The sequence below is a fragment of the Sapajus apella genome, unplaced genomic scaffold, assembly GCF_009761245.1.
Source record: "Sapajus apella isolate SASKATOON/1434 unplaced genomic scaffold, GSC_monkey_1.0 scaffold234, whole genome shotgun sequence".
Classification (NCBI taxonomy): domain Eukaryota; kingdom Metazoa; phylum Chordata; class Mammalia; order Primates; family Cebidae; genus Sapajus; species Sapajus apella.
Genome location: NW_022437174.1, coordinates 494,901 through 509,827, shown reverse-complemented (window position 1 = coordinate 509,827; position 14,927 = coordinate 494,901). Strand labels below are relative to the sequence as shown.

Here is a 14,927-nt window from a genome sequence, read left to right as displayed (position 1 = left end):
CCCTCCCTTTCTGCCCCCAGCCCCCTCCCTCCCTTTCTGCCCCCAGCTCCCTGTGGAGGAGGCTCCACTCCTCCCTATGATTGTGGCCAGTAAAACAGGGCTCCCACTCCTCACAGCTCCCAGTCGAGGGGCGTGGTATCCTGCTGTGAGGCGCGGGCCACAGCATTTCTCCACCCCTTCAGCTCCAAATGGCAGTCAATTCCAGGGAAGTGTGACTGGAAAACCTCTTAAGTCAGCCCCACTCAGGGGGCAGAGGCTACCCAGGCATGGCAGGCCAAGCATAGGGAGGCCCCAAATTCCTTCAGCCCAGGTTACCCACGGGGTGCAGGGTCCATGCAGTGAGAGGCTGCTGCCCCCACGAAGAGTCCTGCTAGTGCAGCAGGGCTCCCTGATAGATGCAAGCACCACCCCTACCTCCAGGTCTGGAGCAGGGGCTCAGACATTCAGCCCAAGAGAGGCAGGCCGTGAGGACAGAGAGCTCCAAACCCTTCCCAAAGGAGCTGACTTGATTTGAAACAGTCCGGGGATGTTGAGGCCTGAAAGCGCCCCGGAGAGCGGTGGACATTCTGGTGGCAAGCAGTTAAGAGGAGGCCGGCAGCACCGTTACAGCAGGAAACTAAGCTGCAGGTCAGCAAGTTTACCAGCGATCTAAGAACCCACCTGGGAAACAAACCTTAAAGCTCTAACCCCTTGGTAAAGAAGCCCTAATTTCATTGGCTCAGACAGTGGAGCAGCGTGTGCCCCGGGGCAGTCGGAAGTAATGAAGCAGACAGCTGGCAGTTAGTTGATTCTGACACTTCACTAAACCAACAGTTTGACAGAGATCAGGGAGAGAGACATTCAGAACCCCCGCCACCGAAGGTGACTGCACACCCCCGGGGCGGAGCCCTCCGAGGAGCAGCAGCAGAGGCTGCCACAGGAGAATGAGGCTCAGCAAAGCGTCCAGCCCGTGCTGGAATGATCCACAAGCAAATGGTAGCAGGGAGCCCAGAGAAGGAGAACCGCTCTCCACTGTTGCTACCGTGTCTTGCCTGCATTGTGTGATTCTTAAGATTCCAAGACACGTGAGGAACCTGGAAAGTGTGAACCGTGCATGGGAAGAAAGCAAGCAGCAGACAGTGCCTGGGAGAGGGCCCGATGTGGGGTTAACAGACAAAGGCTTCGGTAGCCACTAAATATGTTCAGAGGACTGCGGGAAACCACAGTGAGAGACTTCCTGGAAGGCCTGAAGACGATGTCTCCTTAACTGGAGAATGTCGGTGAAGAGATAGAAATTGTTTGTTTGCTTATTTTTGAGATTCTGTCACCCAGGCTGGAGTGCATTGGCGTGATCTGCGGCTCACTACAACCTCCGCCTCCCAGGTACAAGTGATTCTCCTGCCTCAGCCTCCCGAGTAGCTGGGACTGCAGGTGTGCACCACCACATCTGGCTAATTTCTGTATTTTTAGTAGAGACGGGGTTTTACCATGTTGACCAGGCTGGTCTCGAACTCCTGACCTCAGGTGATCCACCCGCCTCGGCCTCCCAAGTGCTGGGATTACAGGTGTGAGCCACCGCACCCAGCCCGTATGTTCTTTATAAAGTATCCTTTGTGTCGTTTTGGCAGATTTAGGGCCTAAAGAGGTGGTCTCACCATGTGACTCACACACCCCGGGGTGCCCCCATTTAAGGAGCAGCATAGCATTTGCACACATGAACGTGGTGGGCTGTCCAACTCTGCCTTTCTCCCCCAGAGTGGCCCTGTCAGGCTTTTTGTGCCTTACAAAAGGCGCAAGAAGGAGAATGAGCTGCCCACAGCGCCTGTGAAGAAGGACTCCCCCAAGAACATCACGCTGCTTCCAGCCACCGCGGCCACCACCTGTGAGTTTGAGAACACACAGCTCCTGTTTACTGAGGCAACCTAAGTGCACTGCCTTCTCTGGTCCCCACTCCCACGGCCACTGTGGGATGCTCATTTCTAAGGCACATCGTGTGGCGGGAGGGCTGCCAGTGCCTTACCACTGCTTCCTTTATACCGTGGCCCCAGGCGGGAAGTGCTGTCCAGTGCCCAGCGCTGCTTGCTTCCCTGGGACCCGGGCACTGTTGGCCCTGTCCTGGGCCGTTTGCCAGTGTGAGGAGCGCCATGCCCAGTGCCCTGCATGTGATTGGGGGGACATTTCCTGACAAGTGCGACCTAGGTGACTGGTTCTCAGGGCGCTGGATGAGGCCTGCAGAGAGGTCTGGGGGGCTTGTCTGTGGCTGGGCTGGAGGGCAGCGTCATGATCCCAGCTCACTGCAGCCTCAGCTTCCTCCCATCTCAGCCTCCCAAGTAGCTGGGACCACAGGCAGGTGCCACCGTGCCCAGCTCATGTGTTTATTTTTTGTACAGACCAGATTTAAACAGGGAGAGACAGTAATAGTCTTCATAATGAGCCTTAGCTAATATAAGTCTGGACTTTTGCATTTATAGAGCAAGGTCTTTCTGAAACACCCTGTCGGCTCCTTCCCGAGGCCCTGGGTGGTAGGCGTGGGAACTTCCACGGCAGCGGAGTCTCCCAATCCATCACTGGGAGTTCTTTTGGGCTGGAGAGGCAGCCGTGCTGTAGGATGCGGCCCCGTTTTACCTTCACCATGGATGAAAGACTTTTTCTTGATTCAAACCACAAGTATTTAAAAATCATTTAAAGTTTTATTTGATTCTGGCTGGCAGCACATTTCCATGGCTCACAGTGTAAACATAACAATTGGTGGTGGCGAGCTGTCATCCTGGCTTTCTTCTGTGGGATCTTCTCCAAGGTCTGGGCTTTCTCCCACGTCCTTCGCATGTCAGGGTATGGCTACCGTGGCCCACGCTTCAGCCCAGGCCCCCACAAGGATTGGCACCCGTGGGTGGCACAGGACCTGTGTGCTGTGGGCACCACTGTCTGGCCTGGCCGCGTGATATGTGCTTCTGCCTTTCCAGTCACCGTGACCCCCTCAGGACAAATCACGACCTCCGGGGCACTGACCTTTGACCGAGCATCCACGGTGGAGGCCACTGCTGTCATATCAGAGAGTCCGGCCCAGGGCGATGTCTTCACAGGAGCCACAGGTGAGCTGCTCCAGTGCCTACCTGACATGCTCAGTGCACCCTCGTCTGTGACATCACATCACCCAGTTCTCACATCCTCGGTGGTCCTCGTCTGTGACATCACATCACCCAGTTCTCGCATCCTCAGTGGCCCTCGTCTGTGACATCACATCACCCAGTTCTCACATCCTCAGTGGCCCTCGTCTGTGACATCACATCACCCAGTTCTCGCATCCTCAGTGGCCCTCGTCTGTGACATCACATCACCCAGTTCTCACATCCTCAGTGGCCCGTGTCTGTCACATCACATCACCCAGTTCTCGCATCCTCAGTGCACCCTCGTCTGTGACATCACATCACCCAGTTCTCACATCCTTGGTGGCCCTCGTCTGTGACATCACATCACCCAGTTCTCACATCCTCGGTGACCCGTGTCTGTGACATCACATCACCCAGTTCTCGCATCCTCAGTGCACCCTCGTCTGTGACATCACATCACCCCGTTCTCACATCCTCAGTGGCCCGTGTCTGTCACATCACATCACCCAGTTCTCACATCCTCGGTGTATCCTTGTATGTGACATCACATCACCAATGCCACTTTGGGCTGCGTAGGCTGCTGGGCACCTCGAGTGGGGCCTAGAACCAGGCGTTTGTTGTGGGGACAGCATGTGAGCGACATCCGGTGGATGGTGCAATGTGGGTGGGGTCAGAGTGTGGGACTGGGTTACCTGTCACAAACCCCAGAGCTGGCAAAGCTGAAAGTACTCTCCATTTGTCAGCTCCTGTTTATTTTTGTTTTTTGAGACGGAGTCTTGCTTTTGTCACCAGGCGGCAGTACCATGGCACCATCTCGGCTCACTGAACCTCCGCCTCCCGGGTTCAAGCAATTCTCCTGCCTCTGCCTCCCAAGTAGCTGGGATTACAGATGCATGCCACCACACGCAGCTAATTTTTGTATTTTTAGTAGATATGGGGTTTCACCATGTTGGCCAGGCTGGTCTCACACTCCTGACCTCATGATCTGCCCGCCTCAGCCTCCCAAAGTGCTGGGGTAACAGGTGTGAGCCATCACACCTGGCCCGGCCCCTGCTTTTGACCACACTTGTGCAACAGAAATGCATCCTAGCCAGATGCATGCTGAAAAATGTTCTATTAGTAACATTGAGAAAAATCAAGGAAATAGCTGGAACTAATTTCCATAATATATTTCATTTCACCTGATATGTCACCAATCCTATCGTGTCAGTAGTGCAGGCTCACCACATTTCAGGGGCTCGGTAGCCACGAGTGGCCATGAGCTACTCTGTGTATCAAATGGCACAGCCATAGAGCAAGATGTTTGGCGTCGGCGTGCAGACAACCACCCCAAGGCTCCTTGTCACTTTTCTCGCCAACAGTCCAAGAGGCCGGCGTGCAGCCGCCATGCAGGGCCAGCCACCCCGAGCCTCACTACCCCGGCTATCAGGACAGCTGCCAGATCGCACCGTTTCCAGAGGCTGCATTGCCAACGTCGCATCCCAAAATAGGTGGGTTTGAAAGAATTAACACATGTACAGGCTACTGTCCTCAGAATTGTGTGAAAGAATTTCTAAGTGAAATAGGGTTTGTTTTGGTTTGGTTTTTGTTTGTTGTTATTGATGCACTAGATCAGTGACTGGCAAAGTGTGGCCTACTGCCTATGTTTATAAAGAAAGTTTTATTGACACAGCCACATCCATTCATGTGTGTGCTGTGGAAGCTGCTCTTGGTACAACAGCAAGGCACTCCCCCAGCAACCAATTAGCCTGTGAAGCCTGAAGTTGTTACTGATGAGCTTGCTGTCGTCTTCTCCGTGAGGGTAGACACTTCGCAGGTGGGAATTGGGCTCTCCAGAGCTGGCATGGACATGTGGTATCTGGTGAAAGAATGAAAAACCAAGTTTGGTATCACATGTGGCCTAAATCTTTAAAATGACGGTACGCTGTAAACACATTTTAACTTTGATTTTTCATTTAATCAATTGCACTTTTTTTTTTTTTTTTGGAGACAGAGTCTCGTGCTGTTGCCCAGGCTGGGGTGCAGTGGTGTGATCTCTGCTCACTGCAACTTCCACCTCTTGGGTTCAAGCAATCTTCTGCCTCAACCTCCCAAGTAGCTAGGATTGCAGGCGCACACCACCATACCCAGCTAAATTTTATATTTTTAGTAGAGACAGGGGTTTCACCATTTTGGCCAGACTGGTCTTGAACTCCTGACCTCAAGTGATCCACCCTCCTTGGCCTCCCAAAGTGCTGGGATTACAGGTGTGAGACACCTATTTAAACTCTTTCCATCTTTAAAGCTCATCTCAGGGCTGGGTGCGAACTCTCACCCCTGTAATCCCAGCACTTTAGGAAGCCGAGGCCAGGAGCTTGAGACCAGCCTGGACAACATACGGAGACCCCCATCTCTATAGATTAAAAAAAGAAGTGTGAGGCAGGTGTTGACGAACTATTTATACAAAGAAATCGGCAAATGCTTCAAATCAGGGCTTTTTCTCCCGGACGCCTGGGGGTTCCCCTCGACCACTCGCCCCAGGTGCGAGCTCTGTCCGAGGCTCCTGGATCTCTGTTCCCGGCTGCTCTTGGTGTGCAGAAGTCAGGAGCGTGCTCATGCGCACATGCGCACAGTTGTGCTCTAGGTCTGTGTGTGCTGAAAGCCGTGACTTGCCCCAGTGTCTCCAGTTTCAGTGCAGAACCTCAGCCTTTGTTCTACTTCCTTTCCTTTCCCACTTTGTGGCTTTCTTCTTCAATTATAAGAAGCCCGGCTGTGCCTGGTTGCTCACGCCTGTAATCCCAACATTTGGGAGGCAGAGGCAGATGGATGACCTGAGGTCGGGAGTTGGAGACCAGCCTGACCAACGTGGAGAAACCGTTTCTACTAAAAATACACGTTTAGCTGAGCATAGTGGCTCATGCCTGTCATTCCAGCTACTTGGGAGGCTGAGGCAAAAGTATTGCTTGAACCCGGGCGGGAGGTGAAGGTTTCAGTGAGCCAAGATCGCACTATTGCACTCCACCCTGGGCAACAAGAGCAAGACTCCATTTCAAAAAAAAAAAGAAACCGAACTCCTGTTATCTTTAATAAATCCCCTGTGTGTGACTGCAGGCACCCAAAAAGACTTTCTGGGTGAGCAGAACTGAAACCAGGAATTCTTTTATCAGCTTTACTGTTTACAAGATTTAGCCTGGGGCCAGGCACGGTGGCTCACGCCTGTAATCCCAGCACTTTGGGAAGCCGAGGCAGGTGGATCACCTGAGGACAGGAGTTCGAGGCCAGCCTGGTGAACATGGTGAAACTCTGTCTCTACTAAAAATACAAAAATTAGCTGGGCGTGCTGGTGGACGCCTGTAATCCTGGCTTTGTGGGGCTGAAACAGGAGAATTGCTTGAACCTTGGAGGGCAGTGAGCCAAGATCACGCCACTGCACTCCAGCCTGGGCAACAGAGCGAAACACTATCTCCAAAAAAAAAAAAAAAAAAAGATTTAGCCTGGGGCCACTTCTTTCCTTGGTCATTGCCCTCAGGGCTGATTCAGTGAACATTTCCGGGTCCAGCAGGCATATTCGGATGATTTTTACAACGTGGAGCTGGATGGGTGGAGTGGGAAGGCATGGACGCCTCACTTCTGGTGCAAGCTGGGGGGATGTCAGGCAGTGATTTGTTGTTTGTTGGTCAGTTTTTTACCGTACTTCCCAACATTTGGTGAGAGTTTTCTGTTTTTTATTTTTGAGATGGACTCACTCTGTCACCCAGGCTGGAGTGCAGTGGCTTGATCTCGGCTCACTGCAACCTCTGCCTCCTGGGTTCAGGCGGTTATCATGCCTCAGCCTCCCAGGTAGCTAGGATTACAGATGCTTCCATGCCTGGCTAATTTTTGTATTTTTTTGGTAGAGACAGGGTTTCCCCATGTTGATGAGGCTGGTCTCAAACTCCTGACCTCAAGAGATCTGCCCGCCGTGGCCTCCCAAAATGTTGGGATTACAGGTGTGAGCCACCATGCCTGGCCTCTTTTCTTTCTGAGCCAGTGTCTCACTAGCTCACCAAGGCTGAAGGGTGTTGGTACAATCATGGCTCACTGTAGCCTTGACCACCTGGGCTCGTGTGATCCTCTCGCCTCAGCTTCCTGAGTAACTGGAATCATAGGTGAATGCCACCATGCCCAGCTAGTTGGTTTTGTTTTTCTTTTGTAGAGACAAGGTCTTGCTATGTTGCCAAGGCTGGTCTTGAGCTCATGGACTCAGGTGATCCTTCCACCTCAGCCGCCCACAACGTGGGGATTACAATTATGAGCCATTGTGCCAGGTGATGAGAATTTTTAATGGAGGCCATAAACAGGAAATGTATTAATTTCTTTGTTATTTTGCTTTGCAAATGCTCTAGTGTTGACATCCCTGCCTGCCCTGGCAGTCCCACCCCCGACTCCCACCAAAGCGTCACCTCCTGCGATGGTGAATGGGCTGGAGCTGTCGGAGCCGCGGAGCTGGCTGTACCTGGAAGAGATGGTCAACTCCTTGCTCAACACCGCACAGCAGCTAAAGACGATGTTTGAACAAGCCAAACATGCCAGCACCTACCGAGAAGCTGCCGCAAACCAGGCCAAGATCCATGCTGACGCCGAACGGAAGGAGGTAACGTGGGGGTAGTGGAAAGACAGGATGCGTACTGAGCCCCCGGCCGCCTGGCGCCGGCGCCACTGTGCACGACCCGCCTTGGTAACGTGGGGGTAGTGGAAAGACAGGATGCGTACTGAGCCCCCGGCCGCCTGGCGCCGGCGCCACTGTGCAAGACCCGCCTTGGCTCACAAGGCCCTGCCCCGCCTTTCTGGAAAAGGGAGCTATGGAGAATCATTTATACATGAAGCATTTCCTATAGAAAAGTGACAGCTGTGATTGTTAAGGTGGTTTTGGTTTTTGTAAATATGGTTGGTTTGTTTCAGAAAGGGAAACAATTTTATGCACATTAGCCATTATTTGTGAATACTCACCTTTCATTTTGTTTCTTTGTTTTTTTTGAAGTCTCGCTGTGTTGCCCAGGCTAGAGTGCAGTGTAGCAATCTCGGCCCATTGCAACCTCCACTTCCTGGGTTCAAGCAATTCTCCTGCCTCAGCCTCCCAAGTAGCTGGGATGACAGGTGCTCGCCACCACACCCAGCTAATTTTTGTATTTTTAGTAGAGATGGGGTTTTACCGTGTCAACCAGGATGGTCTCGATCTCCTGACCTCATGAGCCGCCTGCCTCGGCCTCCCAAAGTGCTGAGATTACAGGCGTGAGCCACCGCGCCTGGGTCTGTGAATACTCACCTTTTCTAGACGTTATTCATACTTGCGGTTGTCTTCACGTACTGAAACGTGCCTGATTTTTATTAAGTTTGGAGAACATCGTCTGTTGAGTCTTTGATTGTCGGCGACTGGCAGGGCAAATGCTCAGCCGCCTCCTGGTGCCGTGCTCCACGTGTCTGCTGTCACAGCGTCCGCCCAGCTTCCGGCACGCTCTTCAGAAGGCGGCTCCTGTGCGTGGTGGGAGGCTCACAGGTCACCATAGCCTTGTTTTCTGCAGCTTCCTCTTACTGCAGCACAAGCAGAAGCTCACCTAGGCCCCTTCGGCCTTTTTTCGTGTGAAGTCTGTGCTTCATGTGAACCCTTTACCTAGGCTGAAGACTTTCAGGTCACATAAAGGTTGAGGTGGGTGACGTGAAGATGGCAGAGGGAAATTCCTAGAGCCAGAGTAAGTTGGAGAGGGGGTGGAGGCTTCTCAGCTTCTTCTCATAGTCCAGACCCAGCAGACAGGCACCGTGTGTCACGGGGCGCAGGGGTGAGATGATGAGGGCAGAAGGCGTCTGTCTGCTCAGCACAGCTGGGGAGCTCTGAAGGCCACAGGAGAGAACAGGGATGTGTTGTTCTGTAGCTGCTTTTTCAGGTATGGTACTGTGGACTTTGGTTTGTAAACAAAAGTCACATTCATATTTTTCACACAAAATCCATATAAGAAATGTTTTTCCTCATTTCTTTCTACTTTTTATTTTTTTATTTTATTTTTATTTATTTTTTTTTTTTGAGACAGAGTTTTGCTCTTGTTACCCAGGCTGGAGTGCAATGGCGCGATCTCGGCTCACCGCAACCTCCGCCTCCTGGGTTCAGGCAATTCTCCTGCCTCAGCCTCCTGAGTAGCTGGGATTACAGGCACGCGCCACCATGCCCAGCTAATGTTTTGTATTTTTAGTAGAGACGGGGTTTCACCATGTTGACCAGGATGGTCTCAATCTCTTGACCTCGTGATCCACCCGCCTCGGCCTCCCAAAGTGCTGGGATTACAGGCTTGAGCCACCGCGCCGGCTACTTTTTATTTTTTTTTGAGAGGCAGACTCTCACTCTGTCACCCAGGCTAGAATGGAGTGGTGCAATCTCAGCTCACTGCAACCTCCACCTCCCAGGCTCCAGCAATTCTTGTGCCTCAGCCTCCCACATAGCTGGGCCTACAGGCACCTACCACCATGCCTGGCTAGTTTTTTGTATTTTTGGTAGAGATGGGGTTTCACCATGTTGCCCAGGCTGATCTCGATCTCCTGAGTGTAGGTGATCCACCTGCCTCAGCCCCTTAAAGTGCTGGGCTTGCGGATGCGGACCACTGCGCCAGGCTTCTACTTCTTATATAACTTTTTATTTATTTATCATTTATTTTTTATTTTTGCTTTTTTAGTAGTTGCTTTATTTTACTTTATTTTTTGAGATGGAGTCTCGTTCTGTCGCCCAGGCTGGAGTCCAGTGGCACGATCTTAGCTCACTGCAACCTCTGCCTCAGCCTCCCAAGCGATTCTCCTGCCTCAGCTTCCCAAGTAGCTGGGACTACAGGCGTCCGCTGCCACACCCAGCTAATTTTTGTATTTTTAATAGACACAGGGTGTCACCGTGTTGGCCAGGCTGGTCTCGAACTCCTGACTTCAAGTGATCTGCCCACCTCAGCCTCCCAAAGTGCTGGGATTACAGGTATTTATTTATTTTTAAATTTGTTTTCGAGATTTAAATTTGTCTTCCTCTTGCTGAGGCTGGAGTGCAGTGGCACGAGCTCGGCTCACCGCAGCCTCTGCCTCCCTGGTTCAAGTGATTCTCCTGCCTCAGCCTCCTGAGTAGCTGGGATTACAGGCACATGCCACTACACCTGGCTAATTTTTTGTGTTTTTAGTAGAGATGGGATTTCATCATGTTGGCCAGGCTGGTCTTGAACTCCTGACCTCAGGTGATTCACCTGCCTCAGCTTCCCAAAGTGCTAGGGTTACACTTTGGACCACCACATCCAGCCTATTTATTTATTTATTTTTTATTTATTGTTATTCATTTGAGATGGAGTCTCACTGTTGTCACTCAGGCTGGAGTGCAGTGGCACAATCTCAGCTCACTGCAGCCTCTACCTCCCGGGTTCAGGTGATTCTCCTGCCTCAGCCTCCCGAGTGGCTGGGATTACAGGCACGTGCCACCACGCCCGGCTAATTTTTATACTTTTAGTAGAGACGGGGTTTCCGCCATGTTGGCCAGGCTGGTCTCGAACTCCTGGCCTCATGCGACCCACCTACCTCGGCCTCCAAATGTGCTGGGGTTACAGGCGTGAGCCACCGCGCCCAGCCTGTTTATTTTTTAGTTTTTAAATTTTCTGTCGTTGAGTGCGCATCAGGTACTTGTTATTAATTCTCCTGTGTAAGCACCTAGAGAACAGTTCCTCTCTTTTCAGGCTGTATGTAGTCAGTGGTTAGGAGTCGTTTCCCCCGGACCCATGGTGGTGATCGCCCAGAAGCCTTCTGTGGGAGGAATGCCTGGTCTTTAGGTGTGCCCCAGCTCCACACAGCGGCAGCACCACCGAAGGGCTGCTGTGGTGATGGTGGCAACGCTGCAGCTCCATGTGGCTGGGGGAGCCTCACCACCATGGCGGAAGGTGAAGCGGGAGGAAAGGCACGTCTTCATGGCCACAGGCAAGCAGAAGAGCTTTTTAGACTCTTATTTTTTTAAATGACTTATCAGTAAGTGATTAGGTTTTTTTTTTTGAGACGGAGTCTCACTCTGTCACCCAAGCTGGAGTGCAGTGGCGCGATGTTGGCTCACTGCAACCTCCGCCTCCCGGGTTCAAGCAATTCTTCCTCAGCCTCCTGAGTAGCTGGGATTACAGGCACGCACCGCCACGCACAACTAATTTTTGTATTTTTTTTAGTAGAGCCAGGGTTTCACCATGTTGGTTAGGCTGGTCTCGAATTCCGGACGTCGTGATCTGCCCTCCTCAGCCTCCCAAAATGATGGGATTACAGGCATGAGCAACCCGGCCTTTTTTTTTTAAGAGATAAGGTCTCACTCTGTTGCCGAGGCTCATGGCTCACTGTAGCCTCAGGTGCATGCCACCATGCCTGGCTAATTTTTTATTTTATTTTTTGTGGAGACCAGATCTTGCCATGTTGCCCAAGCAGTCTCAAACTCCTGGGCTCAAGAGATCTGCTTGAGTCTCCCAAAGCGCTGGGATTATAGGCATGAGCCTGTGGACCTTGCCTTAATTTTCTTTCAAGGAAGAAAAGTGTTTCTACTCCTGAAGACAAAGATAATTTTAAAATACTTTCTCACTGGGCACAGTGGCTCACGCCTGTAATCCCAGCACTTTGGGAGGCCGAGGCAGGTGGATCACGAGGTCAAGAGATTGAGACCATCCTGGTCAAAATGGTGAAACCCCGTCTCTACTAAAAAGACAAAAAATTAGCTGGGCGTGGTGGCGTGTGCCCGTAATCCCAGCTACTCAGAAGGCTGAGGCAGGAGAATTGCCTGAACCCAGGAGGCGGCGGTTGCGGTGAGCCAAGATCACGCCATTGCACTCCAGCCTAGGTAACGAGCGAAACTCCGTCTCAAAAAAAAGAGCCTGAGGTGGGAAGATCACTTGAGCGCGGGAGTTCAAGACAAGTTTGGACAACTTGGTGAAACCTCATCTCTACAAATAAAATACAAAAATTAGGCCAGGTGTGGTGGCTCACGCCTGTCATCCCAGCACGTTGGGAGGCCGAGGTGGATGGATCATGAGGTCAAGAGATCAAGACCATCCTGGCCAACATGGTGAAATCCTGTCTCTGCTAAAAATATAAGAATTAGCTGGACGCAGTGGCACATGCCTGTAGTCCTGGCTACTTGGGAGGTTGAGGCAGGAGAATCACTTGAATCTGGAAGGTGGAGGTTGCAGTGAGCTGCAATCGCACCACTGCTCTCCAGCCTGATGACAGAGCAAGACTCTGTCTCAAAAAAACAAAAATTAGCCAGGCATGGTGACGTGCTGCTGGAGAGGCTGAAATCTGAGGATGGCTTGAACCCAGGAGGCTGATGCTACAGTGAGCTGTGATGACACCACTGCACTGCAGTGAGCTGTGATGACACCACTGCACTGCAGTGAGCTGTGATCACACCACTGCACTGCAGAAAAAAAAAAAAAGAAAAAAAAAAGATATGTGTATATTTGAGATGGTCTCGCTCTGTCACTCAGGCTAGAGTACAGTGGTGTGATCTCGGCTCACTGTAACCTCCACCTCCCAGGTTGAAGCGATTCTTGTGCCTCAGTTTCCCAGGTAGCTGGGATTACGGGTATGTGCGATCATGCCCAGCTATTTTTTGGTTTTTAGGAGAGAAGGGGTTTTGCCATGTTGGCCAGGCTGGTTTCAAATTCCTGGCCTCAAGTGACCCACTCACCTTGGCCTCTGAAAGTGCTGGGATTACAGGCCTGAGCCACCACCACACCCTGCCAGAAAAATGCTTTTTTAAAAAATATACTTCCAAACAAACAGCTACTTGATGCTGAAATTTATAGAGGACAAGAAAGCTTAAAGGCAAAACAAAATCTATAACCCTATACCAAAGCTAATGACTGAACAATTGCTGTGTACCCTTTTGGTCTTTTTTGGCAATTGAGGCAACCTGTATGTACAGCAAAGTGCCTCAGCTATCAAATGTGGTGAGTTTTGGTAAACGCACAAACCCAGTTATGAGAACATTTCAGTCCCTGCGAAGTGTCCTTCATGTCCCTTTGCATCGGTCCCCTGCCCCATGGACAGCCACAGCTCTGATTTCTTTCTTTTCTTTTCTCTCTCTTTTTTTTTTTTTTTTTTTTTGAGATAGCATCTCACTGTGTCACCCAGACTGAAGTGTAGTGGTGTGATCGTGGCTCAATGCAGCCTTGCGCCACCACGCCTGGTTTATTTTTATATTTTTTTGTAGAGATGGGGTTTCTTTTTTTTGAGGTGGGGTCTCATTCTGTTGCCAGGCTGGAGTGCAGTGACATGATCTCGGCTCACTGCAACCTCTGCCTCCCTAGTTCAAGCAACTCTCTTGGTTCAAGCGATTCTCCTGCCTCAGCCTCCTGAGTGCCTGGGATTGCAGGCACATGCCACCATGCCCAGCTAATTTTTTGTAGTTTTAGCAGATACGGGGTTTCACCATGTTGGTCAGGCTGGTCTCGAACTGCTGACCTCAAGTGGTCCACTCACCTGGGCCTCCCAAAGTGCTGGGATTACAAGTGTGAGCCACCACACTTGGCCCTCAGGATCTATTTCTTTTGGCTACTTTTTCTCTTCATGTCGAATACTCCCTGACAGTCTGTTAGAATTTTAGTTTATATACTGTTCATATGGTAGAGGCTTTCTTTTTTTCCAAACAGGGTTTCGCTCTTGTTGCCCAGGCTGGAGTGCAGGCTCTCGGCTCACTGCAACCTCTGCCTCCCGGGTTCAAGTGATTCTCCTGCCTCAGCCTCCCAGGTAGCTGGGATTACAGGAGCCCACCCCCACACCTGGCTAATTTTTGTATTTTTAGTAGAGATGGGGTTTACCTGTGTTGGCTAGGCTGGTCTTGAACTCTTGACCTCGTGATCTGCCCGCCTCAGCCTCCTAAAGTGCTGGGATTACAGGCGTGGGCCACCGTGCCCGGCCAATCCATGGTAGCTTATGTGCTGGAGACTCTGAATTCTGTTGGCTTCTGTTATCTTCCCCTGAAAAGTGTTGGACTTGCTTCTCCCAGGCCTAACTCCCGCTGATGACCCTGAAGAGGCTCCGTGTTTGTACTTGCCAGGCAGGTCTCGGGCATTTCCCTCCACCTGACTCACCCGTAGTCTTGGATCTGCCAAGGTGTGGCTTTTCTGGATTTTCCTGGGAAGGCTGTGACACTTTTTACGTCTCTATCTTGTGAAGGTTCAAGCTCCAGACTCTTGGGTGGTAAGTGGCCTCCGTGGTCTCTGCTCAGCGCTCCTGGTATTCCAGCGTCCATGGCGGCTGGGCCCCGGTGTCTCCCCACATGCTGCGTCAGCCGCTCAGCTCAGACAAGGACATGGGGAGCGTTTCTGTGCTGATGGGGATGTCCTCGCTCTGCCCCTCCTTTGTAGGTTTCTCCCCTCATTTTCCAGCCACTTCATCAGCTCCAGCCTGGGGACTGCAGCCTGTGACTGTGGTGTGGCACCCATGCCTGGTGGCCTGGGGTAGCCTCCGGGAGAAGCCATTCTGGCTCCGTCTCCTGCTGCGTCACTTGGCGGCCACCCACTGCCACCCATCCAGCAGCCAGGACGCCTGATACTGCTGGGTCAGCTGGGTCCTGCCCTCAAAGGCTGGGCTTTGAATTTTATTTGTAATTCTGTGTATTTCTAACAAAGAAATGTGGCGTGAAATCCCTTTATTCTTAAAATGCTGTTTGGTGGAAGAAGGCTAAACCTTTTAAAAGGGTAGAAAGGGCTGCCCCCCCACAGCCCTGGAAGTGGCTGTTCAGTGAACATCCTGTGCTTTGGAAAAGGTCAGCAAGTGTTAGAAGTGGTGTGTGCCTTTCAAGCTGCGGAGGGGACGTGTCATTCGTTCAGTCATTAG

General features: G+C 51.6%; 1 protein-coding gene across 2 annotated transcripts in view; it reads left to right on the top strand.

The window, feature by feature from the left end:
* DEAF1 (DEAF1 transcription factor) overlaps positions 1-14,927 on the top strand; it is a 60,841-nt gene that overhangs the window by 13,754 nt on the left and 32,160 nt on the right. For both annotated transcript variants that reach the window (XM_032271474.1, XM_032271473.1), the window contains exons 7-10: positions 1,735-1,861; positions 2,943-3,071; positions 4,451-4,579; positions 7,454-7,701. In XM_032271474.1, coding sequence (XP_032127365.1) covers positions 1,735-1,861; positions 2,943-3,071; positions 4,451-4,579; positions 7,454-7,701 — 633 coding nt within the window. The remainder of the gene's footprint in view (positions 1-1,734; positions 1,862-2,942; positions 3,072-4,450; positions 4,580-7,453; positions 7,702-14,927) is intronic.